This window comes from Pecten maximus, chromosome 2 (genome assembly GCF_902652985.1).
Source record: "Pecten maximus chromosome 2, xPecMax1.1, whole genome shotgun sequence".
Taxonomy (NCBI): Eukaryota; Metazoa; Mollusca; class Bivalvia; order Pectinida; family Pectinidae; genus Pecten; species Pecten maximus.
The window spans coordinates 9,916,701-9,938,516 of record NC_047016.1 but is presented as its reverse complement, the minus strand read 5'-3'; the positions used below and the strand labels follow the sequence as shown (position 1 = coordinate 9,938,516).

Here is a 21,816-nt window from a genome sequence, read left to right as displayed (position 1 = left end):
CTGTATTATACCCCCAGATCGTCTATGTTAGGAAGGCTATGTACTGTATTATACCCCCAGATCGTCCGTATGAGGAAGGCTATGTACTGTATTATACCCCCAGATCGTCTATGTGAGGAAGGCTATGTACTGTATTATACCCCCAGATCTTCTATGTGAGGAAGGCTATGTACTGTATTATACCCACAGATCGTCTATGTGAGGAAGGCCATGTACTGTATTATACCCCCAGATCGTCTATGTGAGGAAGGCTATGTACTGTATTATACCCACAGATCGTCTATGTGAGGAAGGCCATGTACTGTATTATACCCCCAGATCGTCCATGTGATGAAGGCTATGTACTGTATTATACCCCCAGATCGTCTATGTGAGGAAGGCTATGTACTGTATTATACCCCCAGATCGTCTATGTGAGGAAGGCTATGTACTGTATTATACCCCCAGATCGTCTATGTGAGGAAGGCTATGTACTGTATTATACCCCCAGATCGTCTATGTGAGTAAGGCTATGTACTGTATTATACCCACAGGTCGTCTATGTGAGGAAGGCTATGTACTGTATTATACCCCCAGATCGTCTATGTGAGGAAGGCTATGTACTGTATTATACCCACAGATCGTCTATGTGAGGAAGGCTATGTACTCTATTATACCCACAGATCGTCTATGTGAGGAAGGCTATGTACTGTATTATACCCCCAGATCGTCTATGTGAGGAAGGCTATGTACTGTATTATACCCCCAGATCGTCTATGTGAGGAAGGCTATGTACTGTATTATACCCCCAGATCTTCTATGTGATGAAGGCTATGTACTGTATTAAACCCCCAGATCGTCTATGTGAGTAAGGCTATGTACTGTATTATACCCACAGGTCGTCTATGTGAGGAAGGCTATGTACTGTATTATACCCCCAGATCGTCTATGTGAGGAAGGCTATGTACTGTATTATACCCCCAGATCGTCTATGTGAGGAAGGCTATGTACTGTATTATACCCACAGATCGTCCATGTGAGGAAGGCTATGTACTGTATTATACCCCCAGATCGTCTATGTGAGGAAGGCTATGTACTGTATTATACCCACAGATCGTCTATGTGAGGAAGGCTATGTACTGTATTATACCCACAGATCGTCTATGTGAGGAAGGCTATGTACTGTATTATACCCCCAGATCGTCTATGTGAGGAAGGCTATGTACTGTATTATACCCCCAGATCGTCTATGTGAGGAAGGCCATGTACTGTATTATACCCCCAGATCGTCTATGTGAGGAAGGCTATGTACTGTATTATACCCCCAGATCGTCTATGTGAGGAAGGCTGTGTACTGTATTATACCCCCAGATCGTCTATGTGAGGAAGGCCATGTACTGTATTATACCCCCAGATCGTCTATGTGAGGAAGGCTACGTACTGTATTATACCCCCAGATCGTCTATGTGAGGAAGGCTATGTACTGTATTATACACCCAGATCGTCTATGTGAGGAAGGCTATGTACTGTATTATACCCCCAGATCGTCTATGTAAGGAAGGCTATGTACTGTATTATACCCCCAGATCGTCTATGTGAGGAAGGCTATGTACTGTATTATACCCCCAGATCGTCTATGTGAGGAAGGCTATGTACTGTATTATACCCCCAGATCGTCTATGTGAGGAAGGCTATGTACTGTATTATACCCCCAGATCGTCTATGTGAGGAAGGCTATGTACTGTATTATACCCATAGATCGTCCGTGTGAGGAAGGCTATGTACTGTATTATACCCCTAGATCGTCTATGTGAGGAAGGCTGTGTACTGTATTATACCCCCAGATCGTCTATGTGAGGAAGGCTATGTACTGTATTATACCCCCAGATCGTCTATGTGAGGAAGGCTGTGTACTGTATTATACCCCAGATCGTCCGTGTGAGGAAGGTTATGTACTGTATTATACCCCCAGATCGTCTATGTGAGGAAGGTTATGTACTGTATTATACCCCCAGATCGTCTATGTAAGGAAGGCTATGTACTGTATTATACCCCCAGATCGTCTATGTGAGGAAGGCTATGTACTGTATTATACCCCCAGATCGTCTATGTGAGGAAGGCTATGTACTGTATTATACCCCCAGATCGTCTATGTGAGGAAGGTTATGTACTGTAGTATACCCCCAGATCGTCTATGTGAGGAAGGCTATGTACTGTATTATACCCCCAGATCGTCTATGCGAGGAAGGCTGTGTACTGTATTATACCCCAGATCGTCCGTGTGAGGAAGGTTATGTACTGTATTATACCCCCAGATCGTCTATGTGAGGAAGGCTATGTACTGTATTATACCCACAGATCGTCTATGTGAGGAAGGCTACGTAGTGAAATACTACAATGAACACTCAGTACTTTATTTTTAGCGCTAAAATTGCTTCCCCCGTTGACACATCCTGGAGTCTATATTGTGGATCGGGAGACTTGGCATGCCAATTTGACGTAATCTCAGTCAATAGTACTATTACACGTTCTAGATTCGACACTATTTAAGAAGGCACTGCCTTATTTCAATGACCAAATACGTTAACTTAACGTTAAACAGTCTAGCCAACCAGTTACCGGTGTTGTCTGATACTCTCTTATGGAGTAATGTCTTGTACTGTTGACACGAGGAGCGCCGGTATTGACGTTCCAGTCTCCAAAGCAAAATGCAAAATACTGTTATTTACATAAAAAACAGACTGTGATTGACGTGTACAATCTTTGATTTCGGCTTCGATTCTGGAAAATAACAAAAAAAAAAAAAAAAAAAAAAACAGACACATGATCAGTCAATCGGAAATTGGCCCATTAGAAAAGTATGCAAATTCTGCCAACAGTCCTTCTATATCTGTCCTACGTGTATAACGTATCGTGGGAATGTAGCTACTGTAAATATCAATAACTTACGGGTATATTGAAAACGGAAACTCGCTGATTTGCCACTTCATAACAGACAGTTAAACGTCGACGGCTACATTGGAAAATAACCAATTTAACAGCCTGACTTCACCTCCATATCTGCATATAATTACTTTTTAAATCAATGACTGAGGCATTATGGATATTGGTTAATTGATGCTAGAAATATCAACACTTATTCATCTGGTGTAATTTTCGTCAAAGAGACCAATAATGCATACATGTAGTTTATCACGTGGTCGATACAATGGCCTTTCTCATTGGTCAATCCTGAAGTAAGATATGGACAATCTTTATATGCAAGTGAATTTAACTTTTGACAAATTAAAGGACATTCTCTATGCTAGTGTACAGTCACGTGACACTGACACAATATGACCCTTGGCGCCTGCTCAATGTCCAGCGATTAACGGTATCGAAAGTGATACTAGCATGTTAATGAAATGAAAACAATGTCACCAAAGCAACACGTTTTTGTGCATGCAAATGAACAGCTGTATTTGAACTCAGGCAAGTAGATAAGGTAAGTCAAGCGAAAAGCAATGAGATAGACATGAAAGGTCGTGTTCTCAGCTAATAATAGATTAAACAAACTTCTACACAGCGGATGAACTATTCCGTTAGGGACAAATTTCCAATATCACTCCTTCGACCTAAACGCGAAGGAGCGAAGAAGCGAAGGAGCGAAGGAGCGAAGTTCCATCGCTCCTTCGCCATCTTGTTTTCGCTCCTTCGCTTCTTCGCTTCTTCGCTCCTTCGCCATCGTGTTTTCGCTTCTTCGCTCCTTCGCGTTTAGGTCGAATGAGCGAAGGTTTGGCCCTAACGGAACACAATACTTTTATATTTTTCGGGCGTTGAGACTTACCTTTGTACGTATAATTCAGAATAACAGTATTTCAGTCTAGCTATTGATCTCATTGCCATAATCAATACGTTGATATTCTACCACGCAGCATAATGTAAACATTAGCGATAGATGGGCTTGATACACCATTCCAGCTTTTCGACTATCAAGCACTGTCGTCAAAGCTCTTGAGATGTTTTGCTTTATGTGTGTTACAGATCATCGCCTACCCACCATTCCCAGGAATCGAACGAAACTATCTGCGTGCGCAGATTGCTCGGATAAGTGCGGCAACAAGCGTATCTCCAATTGGCTACTTTCGGTTCGACGACCAAGAGGAGGAAGAAGAAGCGGAGGAGGCAGGTATGGCATTACTTAAACAGTGAAGTGTTACTGTGATCTTAGAGACAGGTATGTCTCGAGACTCTTAAACAAAGATTCTAAAACAGTAAATGTTTACCGAGATCACGGAGACAGGTAATGAAATTCTAAAACAGTAAATGTTTACCGAGATCACGGAGACCGGTAATGAAATTCTAAAACAGTAAATGTTTACCGAGATCACGGAGACCGGTAATGAAATTCTAAAACAGTAAATGTTTACCGAGATCACGGAGACAGGTAATACAATTCTAAAACAGTAAATGTTTACCGAGATCACGGAGACCGGTAATGAAATTCTAAAACAGTAAATGTTTACCGAGATCACGGAGACCGGTAATGAAATTCTAAAACAGTAAATGTTTACCGAGATCACGGAGACAGGTAATGAAATTCTAAAACAGTAAATGTTTACCGAGATCACGGAGACCGGTAATGAAATTCTAAAACAGTAAATGTTTACCGAGATCACGGAGACCGGTAATTGAACTATAAAGTAGTAACTTTTAATAAAATCAATAAACTGCTGATGTAGACACAGACAACTAATCTTAAAGATACACCAAGATTATGCAACTTTCCTTGTATTACAAATAGCGATTGAAAATGATCAAGACTTTAAGACAGCCCGAAGAAGGCGGTAGACAAGATGGTAGGGTAGAAATCCCTGACAAGGCCAAAGTACGATCATGGTCTAATATAATCAGTCATATTCTCGCTTAATTGTTGTTTTGATCTGATTCCAATGTATGTTTGTATCAATCAAGGCTCATTCTGATTCGTCATCACGCTTGTTTCTCTTATCACCTTGTATCTTTGCAGCTATCATGTTCTCGATGTCAGAAATCAGAAGCTTGACAAATTGGTCAATAATGATAATAATCATAATGATAAATCGAATTGTACAAATTTGATGTTTCTTTTGTAACGTATCTATCGTAGAAATGATCTCGACTGAGTTATCTTGGTGGCATAATTCGATACCGGCACGTCGACACATTTTACCGTAGTAGATTGGGGTATTGGACATCCACTAGAGTTTCCTGTCAGTATCTTTACCAGAATATCATATGGTTCTCTTTCCTAATGAAGAATATTTCAGAAAAGTAAAGGATGATGGCCACTATTCTATTATCTAGTTTGTGTCATCAGTGGTTTAATCAGGAGGAAGACCTATTGGGTGTTTAATCATTGTAAACGGGTACGTCATTACGAAGGGGAAGAGTGACAGCTTTGTCATTCCAAGGTGTAAAGTAATGTATCAAAATAATGTCGTCTGAAGTTTTACAAACATAACAAGATTAGCTGAGAGTTGCTAACAGAAGATGGAGCTGTTACAGGAAAATTGGAAATCGTTTCCTAGGAAACTGAGCCTTGTGACTCCCGGCTCGTTGGTGCTCACCACGTTCTGACTTTGTATTCTATCAGCAGGTGGACGTAGTGCGTGTGTGATTGACACCGAGTATGATGGACTGCCCCTCCGGGAACTCGTGGACCCTAATCTACAGTCATGGTGTCACCACGTTCAGTCAATACTACCGCAGGTAAACATCCCATAATATCACGTCATGGTTTTTACGTGGAATTTAGTACAATAATGTTGAGAATTGCTATTTGACTTTGTTATTTAAAGGTATTTTTTTTAACAATTAAAGCTAAAACGGAGAATGCCAAAAAATCCAGTTAGCACCATCAACTTATATAACTAACGGTAGAGACAGTCGGATAATGTCATAAACAGAAATCTCAGGATATGTCTGTAGTCGGAATGTCATAAACACACATCTCAGAATATGTCTGTAGTTGGAAAATGTCATAAACATACATCTCAGGATATGTCTGTAGTCGGAAAATGCCATAAACACACATCTCAGGATCGGGAAATGCTATGAAATTCCGGCTATATGTAACGTAAATTATTCGAATCGAAACACAATTTACAGGGTAGGAACACTTGGTACAACCCTGTGTCGGCCCATATCGAGGGGGAAATGGAGGATAGCGAGATAGAGGACAGAGAGGAACCCGACGAACCGACACCGGAAGTTGGTCCGCCATTGTTGTCTCCTTTATCAGAAGATCAGAGTGAGTATTGTCGCATCAAAGTTTATGTGTGATTGAGGGAAAAGTCTGTTTGGCTGTGAAAAGTGTCTTTAAACATTCAGATGCAACAATAAAACTAAAACAAAAAACACACGTTCCATCAATTAAAACTCTTCTGATGTACGTGCTTCACAAATTATATGTAAGGGATTCAGTTGTTTTTGATTTTTCTGGAAAGAAAATAACACGGATGATGTAGGTGGACAGTAAGACGGATGATGTAGGTGGACAATAACACGGGTGATGTAGGTGGACAATAACACGGGTGATGTAGGTGGACAATAACACGGGTGATGTAGGTGGACAATAACACGGATGATGTAGGTGGACAATAACACGGATGATGTAGGTGGACAGTAAGACGGATGATGTAGGTGGACAATAACACAGGTGATGTAGGTGGACAATAACACGGGTGATGTAGGTGGACAATAACACGGATGATGTAGGTGGACAGTAACACGGGTGATGTAGGTGGACAGTAACACGGGTGATGTAGGTGGACAATAACACGGATGATGTAGGTGAAATATAACACGGGTGATGTAGGTGGACAATAACACGGGTGATGTAGGTGGACAATAACACGGGTGATGTAGGTGGACAATAACACGGATGATGTAGGTGGACAATAACACGGGTGATGTAGGTGGACAATAACACGGGTGATGTAGGTGGACAATAACACGGGTGATGTAGGTGGACAATAACACGGGTGATGTAGGTGGACAATAACACGGATGATGTAGGTGGAATATAACACGGATGATGTAGGTGGACAATAACACGGGTGATGTAGGTGGACAATAACACGGATGATGAAGGTGAAATATAACACGGGTGATGTAGGTGGAATATAACACGGGTGATGTAGGTGGACAATAACACGGGTGATGTAGGTGGACAATAACACGGGTGATGTAGGTGGACAATAACACGGGTGATGTAGGTGGAATATAACACGGGTGATGTAGGTGGACAATAACACGGGTGATGTAGGTGGACAATAACACGGATGATGAAGGTGAAATATAACACGGGTGATGTAGGTGGACAATAACACGGGTGATGTAGGTGGACAATAACACAGGTGATGTAGGTGGACAATAACACGGGCGATGTAGGTGGACAATAACACGGATGATGTAGGTGGACAATAACACGGGTGATGTAGGTGGACAATAACACATGTGATGTAGGTGAAATATAACACGGGTGATGTAGGTGGAATATAACACGGGTGATGTAGGTGGAATATAACACGGGTGATGTAGGTGGACAATAACACGGGTGATGTAGGTGGACAATAACACGGGTGATGTAGGTGGACAATAACACAGGTGATGTAGGTGGACAATAACACGGGTGATGTAGGTGGACAATAACACGGGTGATGTAGGTGGACAATAACACGGATGATGTAGGTGGACAATAACACGGATGATGTAGGTGGACAATAACACGGGTGATGTAGGTGGACAATAACACGGGTGATGTAGGTGGACAATAACACGGGTGATGTAGGTGGACAATAACACGGGTGATGTAGGTGGACAATAACACGGATGATGTAGGTGGACAATAACACGGGTGATGTAGGTGGACAATAACACGGGTGATGTAGGTGGACAGTAACACGGGTGATGTAGGTGGACAATAACACGGATGATGTAGGTGGAATATAACACGGATGATGTAGGTGGACAATAACACGGATGATGTAGGTGGACAATAACACGGATGATGTAGGTGGACAATAACACGGATGATGTAGGTGGACAATAACACGGATGATGTAGGTGGAATATAACACGGGTGATGTAGGTGAACAATAACACGGATGATGTAGGTGGACAATAACACGGATGATGTAGGTGGAATATAACACGGATGATGTAGGTGGACAGTAACACGGTGATGTAGGTGGAATATAACACGGGTGATGTAGGTGGACAATAACACGGATGATGTAGGTGGACAATAACACGGGTGATGTAGGTGGAATATAACACGGATGATGTAGGTGGACAGTAACACGGGTGATGTAGGTGGAATATAACACGGGTGATGTAGGTGGACAATAACACGGGTGATGTAGGTTGACAGTAACACAGGTGATGTAGGTGGAATATAACACGGGTGATGTAGGTGGACAGTAACACGGATGATGTAGGTGGAATATAACACGGGTGAAGTAGGTTGACAGTAACACAGGTGATGTAGGTGGAATATAACACGGGTGATGTAGGTGGACAATAACACGGATGATGTAGGTGGAATATAACACGGGTGAAGTAGGTTGACAGTAACACAGGTGATGTAGGTGGAATATAACACGGGTGATGTAGGTGGACAATAACACGGATGATGTAGGTGGAATATAACACGGGTGAAGTAGGTTGACAGTAACACAGGTGATGTAGGTGGAATATAACACGGGTGATGTAGGTGGACAATAACACGGGTGATGTAGGTGGACAATAACACAGGTGATGTAGGTGGACAATAACACGGGTGATGTAGGTGGACAATAACACGGGTGATGTAGGTGGACAATAACACGGGTGAAGTAGGTGGACAATAACACGGGTGATGTAGGTGGACAATAACACGGGTGATGTAGGTGGACAATAACACGGGTGATGTAGGTGGACAATAACACGGGTGAAGTAGGTGGACAATAACACGGGTGATGTAGGTGGACAATAACACGGGTGATGTAGGGGGACAATAACACGGATGATGTAGGTGGACAATAGCACGGATGATGTAGGTGGACAATAACACGGGTGATGTAGGTGGACAATAACACGGGTGATGTAGGTGGAATATAACACGGGTGATGTAGGTGGAATATAACACGGGTGATGTAGGTGGACAATAACACAGGTGATGTAGGTGGACAATAGCACGGATGATGTAGGTGGACAATAACACGGGTGATGTAGGTGGACAATAACACGGGTGATGTAGGTGGACAATAACACGGGTGATGTAGGTGGACAATAACACGGATGATGTAGGTGGACAATAACACGGATGATGTAGGTGGACAATAACACGGATGATGTAGGTGGACAGTAAGACGGATGATGTAGGTGGACAGTAACACGGGTGATGTAGGTGGACAATAACACGGGTGATGTAGGTGGACAATAACACAGGTGATGTAGGTGGACAGTAATACGGGTGATGTAGGTGGACAATAACACGGGTGATGTAGGTGGACAATAACACGGGTGATGTAGGTGGACAATAACACGGGTGATGTAGGTGGACAATAACACGGGTGATGTAGGTGGACAATAACACGGGTGATGTAGGTGGACAATAACACGGTGATGTAGGTGGACAATAACACGGGTGATGTAGGTGGACAATAACACGGGTGATGTAGGTGGACAATAACACGGGTGATGTAGGTGGACAGTAACACGGGTGATGTAGGTGGACAATAACACGGGTGATGTAGGTGGACAATAACACGGGTGATGTAGGTGGACAATAACACGGGTGATGTAGGTGGACAGTAACACGGGTGATGTAGGTGGACAATAACACGGGTGATGTAGGTGGACAATAACACGGGTGATGTAGGTGGACAATAACACGGGTGATGTAGGTGGACAGTAATACGGGTGATGTAGGTGGACAATAACACGGGTGATGTAGATGGACAATAACACGGGTGATGTAGGTGAAATATAACACGGATGATGTAGGTGGACAATAACACGGATGATGTAGGTGGAATATAACACGGGTGATGTAGGTGGAATATAACACGGGTGATGTAGATGGACAATAACACGGATGATGTAGGTGGAATATAACACGGGTGATGTAGGTGGACAATAACACGGGTGATGTAGGTGGACAATAACACGGATGATGTAGGCGGAATATAACACGGGTGATGTAGGTGGAATATAACACGGGTGATGTAGGTGGACAATAACACAGGTGATGTAGGTGGACAATAACACAGGTGATGTAGGTGGACAATAACACGGGTGATGTAGGTGGACAATAACACGGGTGATGTAGGTGAAATATAACACGGATGATGTAGGTGGACAATAACACGGATGATGTAGGTAGAATATAACACGGGTGATGTAGGTGGAATATAACACGGGTGATGTAGATGGACAATAACACGGATGATGTAGGTGGAATATAACACGGGTGATGTAGGTGGACAATAACACGGGTGATGTAGGTGGACAATAACACGGATGATGTAGGTGGAATATAACACGGGTGATGTAGGTGGAATATAACACGGGTGATGTAGATGGACAATAACACGGATGATGTAGGTGAAATATAACACGGGTGATGTAGGTGGACAATAACACGGGTGATGTAGGTGGAAATATAACACGGGTGATGTAGGTGGACAATAACACGGGTGATGTAGGTGTACAATAACACGGGTGATGTGGGTGGAAAATTGCGCTAATTTCTGCATGCTATACATTCTAATGTATTTTCTTCTGTTGATTTAATTTCTGATGGCCACGAGATTCCTGAGATTTCGACTCGGGTCGAGGTCGAGGGATCAGTTGTCTCCGAGATTCAACATCAGGAAAGACAAGGCGGGATAACTCGTACATGTTTCGTAAACAGGTATAGGCGAAAGTCCGGCTTGGATTGCCCGTCACTCTTCTAAACTGGTGCCCGAGTATTCCATTGCAATGCTACAATCAAACACTTGGCCAGGAGCTGTCACATTTGGAGCCGACAGGGGCAGGTAAAATTCGCGATCAATATTACGTGATTAAAAGCAAAACCATTTTAACTGCCGGATTATTTTAAACCATTGTGAACTTTTTTTTTATCAGTAAAACTTTGTCTTAGACCAGTACGTTATTGACTTACAACGAATGTACTAATATCCTGACATACCAAGTCAGTGTTACTTAACTATTGTTTCTGTGCTTGTTTTATGTACATTTTCTGTACTTGTTTTATGTACACTTTCTGTACTTGTTTTTAAGTACACTTTCTGTACTTGTTTTAAGTACACTTTCTGTACTTGTTTTAAGTACACTTTCTGTACTTGTTATGTACACTTTCTGTACTTATTTTATGTACACTTTCTGTACTTGTTTTATGTACACTTTCTGTATTAGTTTTATGTACACTTACTGTACTTGTTTTAAGTACACTTTCTGTACTTGTTTTATGAACACTTTCTGTACTTGTTTTAAGTACACTTTCTGTACTTGTTTCATGTACACTTTCTGTACTTGTATTATGAACACTTTCTGTACTTATTTGAAGTACACTTTCTGTACTTGTTTTAAGTACACTTTCTGTACTTGTTTGATGTACACTTTCTGTACTTGTTATGTACACTTTCTGTACTTGTTATGTACACTTTCTGTACTTGTTTTATGTACACTTTCTGTACTTGTTTTATGTACACTTTCTGTACTTGTTTATGTACACTTTCTGTACTTGTTTTATGTACACTTTCTGTACTTGTTTTATGTACACTTTCTGTACTTGTTTTATGTACACTTTCTGTACTTGTTTTTATGTACACTTTCTGTACTTGTTTGAAGTACACTTTCTGTACTTGTTTTAAGTACACTTTCTGTACTTGTTTTATGTACACTTTCTGTACTTGTTTTATGTACACTTTCTGTACTTGTTTTATGTACACTTTCTGTACTTGTTATGTACACTTTCTGTACTTGTTTTATGTACACTTTCTGTACTTGTTTTAAGTACACTTTCTGTACTTGTTTTAAGTACACTTTCTGTACTTGTTTTATGTACACTTTCTGTACTTGTTATGTACACTTTCTGTACTTGTTTTATGTACACTTTCTGTATTTGTTTTATGTACACTTTCGACGTTTATGACACTTCTGTCTTGTTTTACCGCGTATTTCCGGAAACCCCAACGTTTTTGACACTTTGTACTGTTTTGTACATTTGTATTTTTTAGTACCCTTTCTGTACGTTTTTGTACACTTTCTGTTTTTGGTTTATGTACACTTCTGTACTGTTTATGTACACTTTCTGTATGTTTTATGTACACTCTGTACTTGTTTTAATGTACATTTCTGTATTGTTTATGTAAAAATTCTGACTTGTTTTTAATTTTTACAAACTTTCTGTACTTGTTTATGTACACTTTGTACTTGTTTTATGGGAAATTTCTGTACTTGTTTAGTACACTTTTGTATTGTTTTATGTACACTTTCTGACTTGTTTATGTACACTTTCTGTACGTTTTATGTACACTTTCGTATTTTTTTATAACACCTTTGTACCTGTTTTATGTACACTTTCTGTACTTTTTTTTATGTACACTTTCTGTACTTGTTTTATGTACACTTTCTGTACTTGTTTTATGTACACTTTCTGTACTTGTTTTATGTACACTTTCTGTACTTGTTTTATGTACACTTTCTGTACTTGTTTTATGTACACTTTCTGTATTTGTTTTATGTACACTTTCTGTACTTGTTTTATGTACACTTTCTGTACTTGTTTTATGTACACTTTCTGTACTTGTTTTATGTACACTTTCTGTACTTGTTTTATGTACACTTTCTGTACTTGTTTTATGTACACTTTCTGTACTTGTTTTATGTACACTTTCTGTACTTGTTTTATGTACACTTTCTGTACTTGTTTTATGTACACTTTCTGTACTTGTTTTATGTACACTTTCTGTACTTGTTTTATGTACACTTTCTGTACTTGTTTTATGTACACTTTCTGTACTTGTTTTATGTACACTTTCTGTACTTGTTTTATGTACACTTTCTGTACTTGTTTTATGTACACTTTCTGTACTTGTTTTATGTACACTTTCTGTACTTGTTTTATGTACACTTTCTGTACTTGTTTTATGTACACTTTCTGTACTTGTTTTATGTACACTTTCTGTACTTGTTTTAAGTACACTTTCTGTACTTGTTTTTATGTACACTTTCTGTACTTGTTTTATGTACACTTTCTGTACTTGTTTTATGTACACTTTCTGTACTTGTTTTAATGTACACTTTCTGTACTTGTTTTATGTACACTTTCTGTACTTGTTTTAAGTACACTTCTGTATTTGTTTTAATGTACACTTTCTGTACTTGTTTTAGTACACTTTCTGTACTTGTTTTAAGTACACTTTCTGTACTTGTTTTATGTACACTTTCTGTACTTGTTTTAAGTACACTTTCTGTACTTGTTTTATGTACACTTTCTGTACTTGTTTTATGTACACTTTCTGTACTTGTTTTATGTACACTTTCTGTACTTGTTTTAAGTACACTTTCTGTACTTGTTTTATGTACACTTTCTGTACTTGTTTTAAGTACACTTTCTGTACTTGTTTATGTACACTTTCTGTACTTGTTTTATGTACACTTTCTGTATGTTTATGTAAAACTTTCTGTTAAGTTTTATGAAAACTTTTTGTATGTTTAAGTACACTTTCTGTACTTGTTTTATGTACACTTTCTGTACTTGTTTTTATGAACACTTTCTGTACTTGTTTTATGTACACTTTCTGTACTTGTTTTAAGTACACTTTCTGTATTTCTTTTATGTACACTTTCTGTACTTGTTTAAGTACACTTTTCTGTAAATTTGTTTTTATGTACACTTTCTGTATGTTTTTAAGTAACCTTTTTGTACTTTATGTACACTTTTTGTACTTTTTATAACCTTTTGTACTTTTTATGTACACTTTGTACTTTTTTTAAGTACCCCTTTTTGTATTGTTTTAGTACACTTGTCCGTTACTTTTTTTATGTACACTTTCTGTACTGTTTTATGTAACTTTCTGTACTTTTTTTATGTACCACTTTCTGTACTTGTTTTAAGGGTTTAACACTTTCTGGGACTTGTTTTTAAGTAACTTTCTGTACTGTTTTATGTACACTTTCTGTACTTGTTTTATGTACATTTCTGTACTTGTTTTATGGACACTTTCTGTACTTGTTTTATGTACATTTCTTGTACTTGTTTTAAGTACACTTTCTTACTTGTTTTAATGTACACTTGCTGTACTTGTTTTAAGTACACTTTCTGTACTTGTTTTATGTAACACTTTCTGTACTTGTTTAATGTACACTTTCTGTAATTGTTTTATGGACACTTTCTGTACTTTGTTTTATGTAACCCTTTCTGTACTTGTTTTAGGTACACTTCTGTACTTGTTTATATGTACACTTTCTGTACTTGTTTAATGTACACTTTCTGTACTTGTTTTATGTAGCACTTTCTGTACTTGTTTTATGAACACTTTCTGTACTTGTTTTAATGTACACTTTCTGTACTTGTTTCCCGGAGAGTATAACTACACTTTCTGTACTTGTTTTATGTACACTTTCTGTACCTGTTTTAATGTACACTTTCCTGTACTTGTTTTAAATGTCACTTCTGTACTTGTTTTATGTACACTTTCTGTACACTTTCTGTACTTGTTTTATGTACACTTTCTGTACTTGTTTTATGTACACTTTCTGTACTTGTTTTATGAACACTTTCTGTACTTGTTTTATGTACACTTTCTGTACTTGTTTTAAGTACACTTTCTGTACTTGTTTTATGTACACTTTCTGTACTTGTTTTATGTACACTTTCTGTACTTGTTTTATGTACACTTTCTGTACTTGTTTTAAGTACACTTTATGTACTTGTTTTATGTACACTTTCTGTACTTGTTTATGTACACTTTCTGTACTTGTTTTATGTACACTTTCTGTACTTGTTTACAGTAGAATGATCTGTAACATTGTTAATGACACTTTCTGTACGTGTTTTAAGGTACACTTTCTGTACCTGTTTTAAGTACACTTTCTGTACTTGTTTTTATGCACTTTCTGTACTTGTTTTATGTACACTTTCTGTACTTGTTTTATGTACACTTTCTGTATTCCTTTTATGTACACTTTCTGTACTTGTTTTATGTACACTTTCTGTACTTGTTTTATGTACACTTTCTGTACTTGTTTTATGTACACTTTCTGTACTTGTTTTATGTACACTTTCTGTACTTGTTTTATGTACACTTTCTGTACTTGTTTTATGTACACTTTCTGTACTTGTTTTAAGTACACTTTCTGTACTTGTTTTAAGTACACTTTCTGTACTTGTTTTATGTACACTTTCTGTACTTGTTTTATGTACACTTTCTGTACTTGTTTTATGTCACTTTCTGTACTTGTTTTATGTACACTTTGCTTGTCTTGATTTTATGTACACTTTCTGTACTTGTTTTATGTACACTTTCTGTACTTGATTTTTATGACACTAATTCTGTAGCTTGTTTTATGTAACCTTTTATGTACTGTTGTTTTATGTACATATTTGTGCTTGTTTCACATGTAGCTTTTCTGTACTTAATATTGAATACATTTTCTGTACTTGTTTCCAGAGACATTACTAACATGTATGTACATTCTGTACTTGTTTTATGTACACTTTCTGTATTGTTTTATGTACACTTTCTGTACTTGTTTATGTACACTTTCTGTATTTGTTTTATGTACACTTTCTGTACTTGTTTTATGTACACTTTCTGTACTTGTTTTATGTACACTTTCTGTACTGGTTTTATGTACACTTTCTTTACTTATTTTATGTACACTTTCTGTACTTGTTTCCAGGAGAAGGACTAACATATGAATACTTTCTGTACTTGTTTTATGTACATTTTCTGTATTTGTTTTATGTACACTTTCTGTACTTGTTTTATGTACACTTTCTGTACTTGTTTCCAGGAGAAGGACTAACATATGAACACTTTCTGTACTTGTTTTATGTACACTTTCTGTACTTGTTTTATGTACACTTTCTGTACTTGTTTTATGTACACTTTCTGTACTTGTTTTATGTACACTTTCTGTACTTGTTTTATGTACACTTTCTGTACTTGTTTCCAGGAGAAGGACTAACATATGAACAATTTCTGTTGTATGCATGCAGGTTGATGTGCATGTTCAACTTCCCTTCCCTTCCAATATTCACCTGATAGGATTTAACTAGGACGCTTAAGTACATGAACTACAATTGTGAAGTCGATAGTAAATACCCACTTATTGGAGAAAAAAATCATAAACGGTAATGGAAGTGAATCAAACTCAAACATTTTGATTTAATTTCGATGACACCCCACCCACTCATTAAACACTATCGATATTAACATATTGATTTCTAATACAGATTTTTTGAGACGTTATATGTTGGGTGGGGACTGAAGAACCTCCCAGCCGAGTACGACCCTACCATTCCCTCATCTGCAATGACGGAGTTCCCGAGTGGACCGGAAGTGACGGAAGCAGATGACCCTACACCGGAAGAGGAAGCAGCATTCAAGGCGGCATTACAGGAGAAGGAGCAGGACGATGAAGTGGGCGGTGATGAGGAGGGGGAGGACGAGGATGACTGAAGGAGATAATCAGTTGTGTCAGGAGAAAATGACTCAAAGTGTGAATAAGAGCTCAAATGTATTTATATTTTTTAAAATAAAACATTATTGATAGGACATGCAATGTCTTACAAAATCATTAATTTACCTTGTTCTCATTTCTATAATACCCGCATGTGTAATTAGCATTACAATTACAGTCTCACTCCACCTGGAGAAAAAAATAGTAAAAGGGATTAAGTAAAATGGGAAGTATGCAGTGCATTACTGTCTCCCATCACACTGTGGAGTCAATAGTACTGTGTATGATAGAGTACATTATACAATTATTGCATTTTGTGCTCGGTGTATACGAGATTATATACGGACCTGGTCAAGAGTTTGTTCATCAAGGTCGCAGACCTTGTCCGTATAGTCTCGTTGCGGCCTCGATGAACAAACTCTTGACCAGATCCGTATAGTCTCGTGTACACCGAACACAAAAGGCAATAACTGTTTTGTAATATCGCACACTAAAATGAATGAATACAAATCCCAAGGCTCAATCCAGACTAAATCATGTTGACTAAAGTTTTCAAAGTCGGCATGCAGACTGACCTTTGGAACTTAAATATGGCCGGAATAGCCTTGTTGCACCTAAGTATTTTCCCGGGTATTCAACAAGTCTTTTTTTCTTCAAAATATCTTCTAATCCCTCCTCGTTTATTGTAGCGAAACGTTGTTGGGGTATCTCGTCTGCAATATTGTAAACAAAGTGATGCCGAAAAATTGTTTGTTTCCAGCATTCTGATTGGCTATTGTCCAAAATAACACGTTGAGTGATTGGAGGCAAAGATTGGAGCACGAACAGGTCGGCAATGGCCGCAATGCCTGTGGAATTTCCCATCTGAGCTATTTTTTTAGCACGATCAGGTCTACTCACTGATGGGTACTAGTGAGGGAAACAGGAAATTGGCCAATGAAAATTAAGGAAACACTCCAGTCATATTACAAATGCTTATATAGTCTATCACAAGAAACGCAAGCAAAACCAAAACTCTGTTGATGACCATAGAAGACCAAGTACCTCCGTAATATTCAAAGATGGCGCGTGTCACCTCTCTATGGCTATGTGCATTGTCAATATGAGTACAGGGAGACAATACAACAACATTCTGTAAATAACACTGTTTATCTTTAATCTCGAACGCAGCGTATTTCCCCGCTTCAGCTAATTCGAAGGGTAGTAAACTTTCCTTAACTATATACAATGTACTAATTTTGTAGATTTTGTTATTGCTGTTTTATCTATTAAAGGCACGTATCTTTCATACAGTGTGTCTAAATACACATTAACTAAATTGTACTTGACCACCAACATTCTGAACTACCATATTAACACAATCCTCTATTCTCTCATTGATGGCAATGACAGGGTAGACCTAGAAATCTGAACGTCGTACAAACCACACTTTAGATGACAGACAGATGTACCTATGATAGAATGAGAATCGTTACACCACCTTTGCAATAACTGAAATTCACTATGGACCATTCCTACCAACGGTTCTCCTTTCTGGACAGTGGAACTTCACAGGAAGGTGATACGTTATATCATATCTCCTCTACACCTAACCCATTGGCAAACACTATACATACTACCTACACTTCAACGCCCACCTCCCACCTCAGTACTATACATACTACCTACACCTCCAATTTCATCAAAATACGATAAGATAATTTCTTATGCGTGCCTTCTCACTAGAATGTCCATCAACTTGACTCTAAATAGCCAAAAATATAAATACAATTGAGCTGTATGATTTTGGTCTTTAGGGTCTGTCTAGGAGTGTTAGAATTTAGCTGAGCAATTATTAACAAAACTGTTATGGGCTGGTGTCCAGTCTAACCTTCTCACTATAGTGAGATTATACTCTCTGACAGGCAATCTACAAAACACACTCACAATTTATCCTAACCCTAGTGTCCGTGGTCACACAGAGCCACGACTCCTACCAAATAGTATCGACCGTTATGTCAGATATATTCCCAGGCCTGCCTATCAAACCAAATCGCCCCCACCTTCACCTATAGTTCGGTTGACCGTCGTGGTCCCAAATGTAAAAGTCCTCCTCGATAGAGCCTGGCTGTTCAAGGTTTGTCATTCTAAGATAAATATTACATTTTCGTCCGATGACCAGCTCCACCGACAAGGACAGGGGATCGAAAGGAAACCATGGTGAAAACCGACCGATATACTCTGGTATTGAACTCTACAAATTAGCTTTACTTTAATGCTGTGTAGTCTTCTCCCAGCACCACCACCCAACACCACCACCCAGCACCACCACCCAACACCACCACCCAGCACCACCACCCAACACCACCACCCAGCACCACCACCCAACACCACCACCCAGCACCACCAGCACCACCACCCAGCACCACCACCCAGAACCACCTTAATAGGTTAATCGGGACAACAAAGTCAGATGGATGGTATTATTAAAGTCAGAATGATAGTTCCTGAGATTTATTTTACTCGTTTTATTGGGAAGCATGACCGATGTCCTATACTTTTACATATTCGAATGTGCTAGGTAACATGAACTGCAGAGTTTGTTACAGTCTTCGTATATTTGGACCTAGCCTAGTGAGTATGGATGGGAGGGAAGGAGGTTGTGAGATTTACCAACAGTTAATCTAACCCCCCCCCCCCCCCCCCCCCCCCCCCCCCCCCCCCAAATATGTTTATCGATCCACCATCTTGTGATTTTTTTTTCATCTTGTAATTACATGATAACCAGGCCATGTATAGGATAAATCCCGTAAGTCAGATTATGATTCATTTATACATTTGATCAGTAATATTTTATCGTTAACTAAGGTAGGTGACATATTTGTATCTGTGTGTAGTACACGAAGGCGGAGACATGACAACTGTTCGTGGTGGGACAATACACTTTGACCTATATACTGACATTGGACACAGAAGCAGGATGAACTCTCCATTTCCTTGGTCAATGTATCGAGGAAGGTAAGCAATTATTTTTCCAATATAATGATTTTGCAAGATATATACATTGTAGATAACAAAAATCTAGCTGTGTCATACCATTCCTATTAAACACTGATTAGCACATGTAATGACAGACTGATATAAAACGCCAGTAATGTATTCGAATAGATGATGACCGGTACATATGGATGATGATCGGCAGACAATTCGTTGTGTGGACACCAGTCAAATAGGTAGTTGTGTGGTCACCAGTCAAATAGGTAGTTGTGTGGACACCGGTCAAATAGGTGGTTGTGTTGTCACCAGTCAAATAGGTGGTTGTGTTGTCACCGGTCAAATAGGTAGTTGTGTGGACACCGGTCAAATACATGTAGGTAGTTGTGTGGACACCGGTCAAATAGGTAGTTGTGTGGACACCGGTCAAATAGGTAGTTGTGTGGACACCGGTCAAATAGGTAGTTGTGTGGACACCGGTCAAATAGGTAGTTGTGTGGACACCGGTCAAAATGGTATTTGTGTTGACACCAGTCAAATAGATACACATTTCATTCGCCATGACATATTGCAGAGGTTTAGAGAGGTTTACGTATAATCTGATATTTCCCTTTTTTTGCATTTTTGCCAGTGAAATATAGAAATTTATCAAACTAATAAACCTTGCAGCGATGAGCAGTGAAATTATAAGATTTTGCAGTGAAAATATAAGTTTTCCGTTTTTGACCAATCAGTGCGAACCTTTGTATTCACCTCATTGAAACTTGTCGATTTTCCCAATCGAAGCGGAGATAGATAAATTAGTTATTTTGCTGTATTTCTGAAATATTCTGACTAGTTTTTGACAAAATACTCACTTGACGTTAGCTATTCATGCACAGATTCTCCAATAACAGCAGAAAACGCTTAAAGTCACATACTCCCGAAGAAACATATATCAATGTTTACATTTTGAGCTTTTTACAGTTTTCGGACTTGATACATGCCTGACAGATTATCGTGAATCAGAAACTGAAAGAAAATGTGTATTTATGAATGTATACGGGGAATTCCCAAAAATGATAGCTGTGGCTGCCGGACCAAGTTTCTCTGATAATTAGTCCCACAATGCAACGACAGGTTTTACAGTCCATACAAAAAGGTGGAACGCCGAAAGCGTGGACCTGCGAAAACGCAGACAGAATCTGCCAAAAAAAAACAAAAACGCAAAAGTGAGTTGAATCGGCAAAACACGAGTATTTCCTTAGGAAAGGAAATGATTCGTTGGAACTTAGCAAGAGAAGAAAAGGAAATAGACTCGAATTCCGATTTTGCCGGACGTCTATTGGATTGCTGATTAGCTTTTGAACATTGTCAACCTCACCGATCTAAAATTTTATCGATGTTTTGTTGTATGCATATTGCTACATTTTAGAATTAAGTATTTAAATGTAAATTATGTTTGTTGATTTTATTCAGTTACCTGGGTATTACGCGAATATTCTGTTAATATGTTTAAATGAAAGCATTATTTGGAAAAGTTCACGTATGCTCGATGTAAACAACGCCCATGTGTGTAGTTTATGTGCATCGCACGTTGTTATAGCCTCGTTCTCGCCTCCGTGACAAATCTCGCTATAAATATAAATGCGGCGAGTTATTTTTATACACTGATGTCTCAAGGACTCCCCCAGTCAAGCGTCCAGGCCAGTGGTCATTGTTATGTTAGGATAGCGTGAATGAGCGTCTTGGATTACCATTAATACATATGTGCAACTTGAATTTTAGGTTGTTTGGGAGTATATGACTCTAAATTGCGCTGATCAGTCCTTTCAAAATGGCGCCGTCAAGTTGACGAGGAGTAACGTCACAAAGAAATGATGTCATTACTGATTCCCGCACTTTTTGACACAATTAATTTTTCGATTTTTTAAACTTAAATGTTTTTAAGTATATAAAATGCAATAAAAAGAAAAATGAATGGTTTCCCGTTGAATATAAGATATATTTCACTCATATGACATAATATTTCGATATTTTTCACTCGTGCTTCGCACTCGTGAAAATATCGATATTCTGTCATATGAGTGAAATATATGTAATATGCAACGGAAAACCATTCAATATCCTCTATATCTTTCTCAGGTGAAATGTTATCATAACTCGATTTTAAGTGAGTTC

General features: G+C 38.8%; 1 protein-coding gene across 2 annotated transcripts in view; it reads left to right on the top strand.

Moving 5' to 3' along the window:
- Positions 1-16,800, top strand: part of LOC117316883 (radial spoke head protein 6 homolog A-like) — a 39,655-nt gene extending 22,855 nt beyond the window's left edge. Inside the window, exons 8-12 of one of the 2 annotated variants that reach the window (XM_033871677.1) lie at positions 4,003-4,147; positions 5,597-5,709; positions 6,109-6,250; positions 10,901-11,024; positions 16,457-16,800. In XM_033871677.1, coding sequence (XP_033727568.1) covers positions 4,003-4,147; positions 5,597-5,709; positions 6,109-6,250; positions 10,901-11,024; positions 16,457-16,682 — 750 coding nt within the window. In that variant the 3' untranslated portion in view covers positions 16,683-16,800. Of the gene's footprint in view, positions 1-4,002; positions 4,148-5,593; positions 5,710-6,108; positions 6,251-10,900; positions 11,025-16,456 lie in introns of both variants that reach the window. The other variant, XM_033871671.1, reaches the window with a different exon arrangement.
- Positions 16,801-21,816: the final 5,016 nt, after the last annotated feature.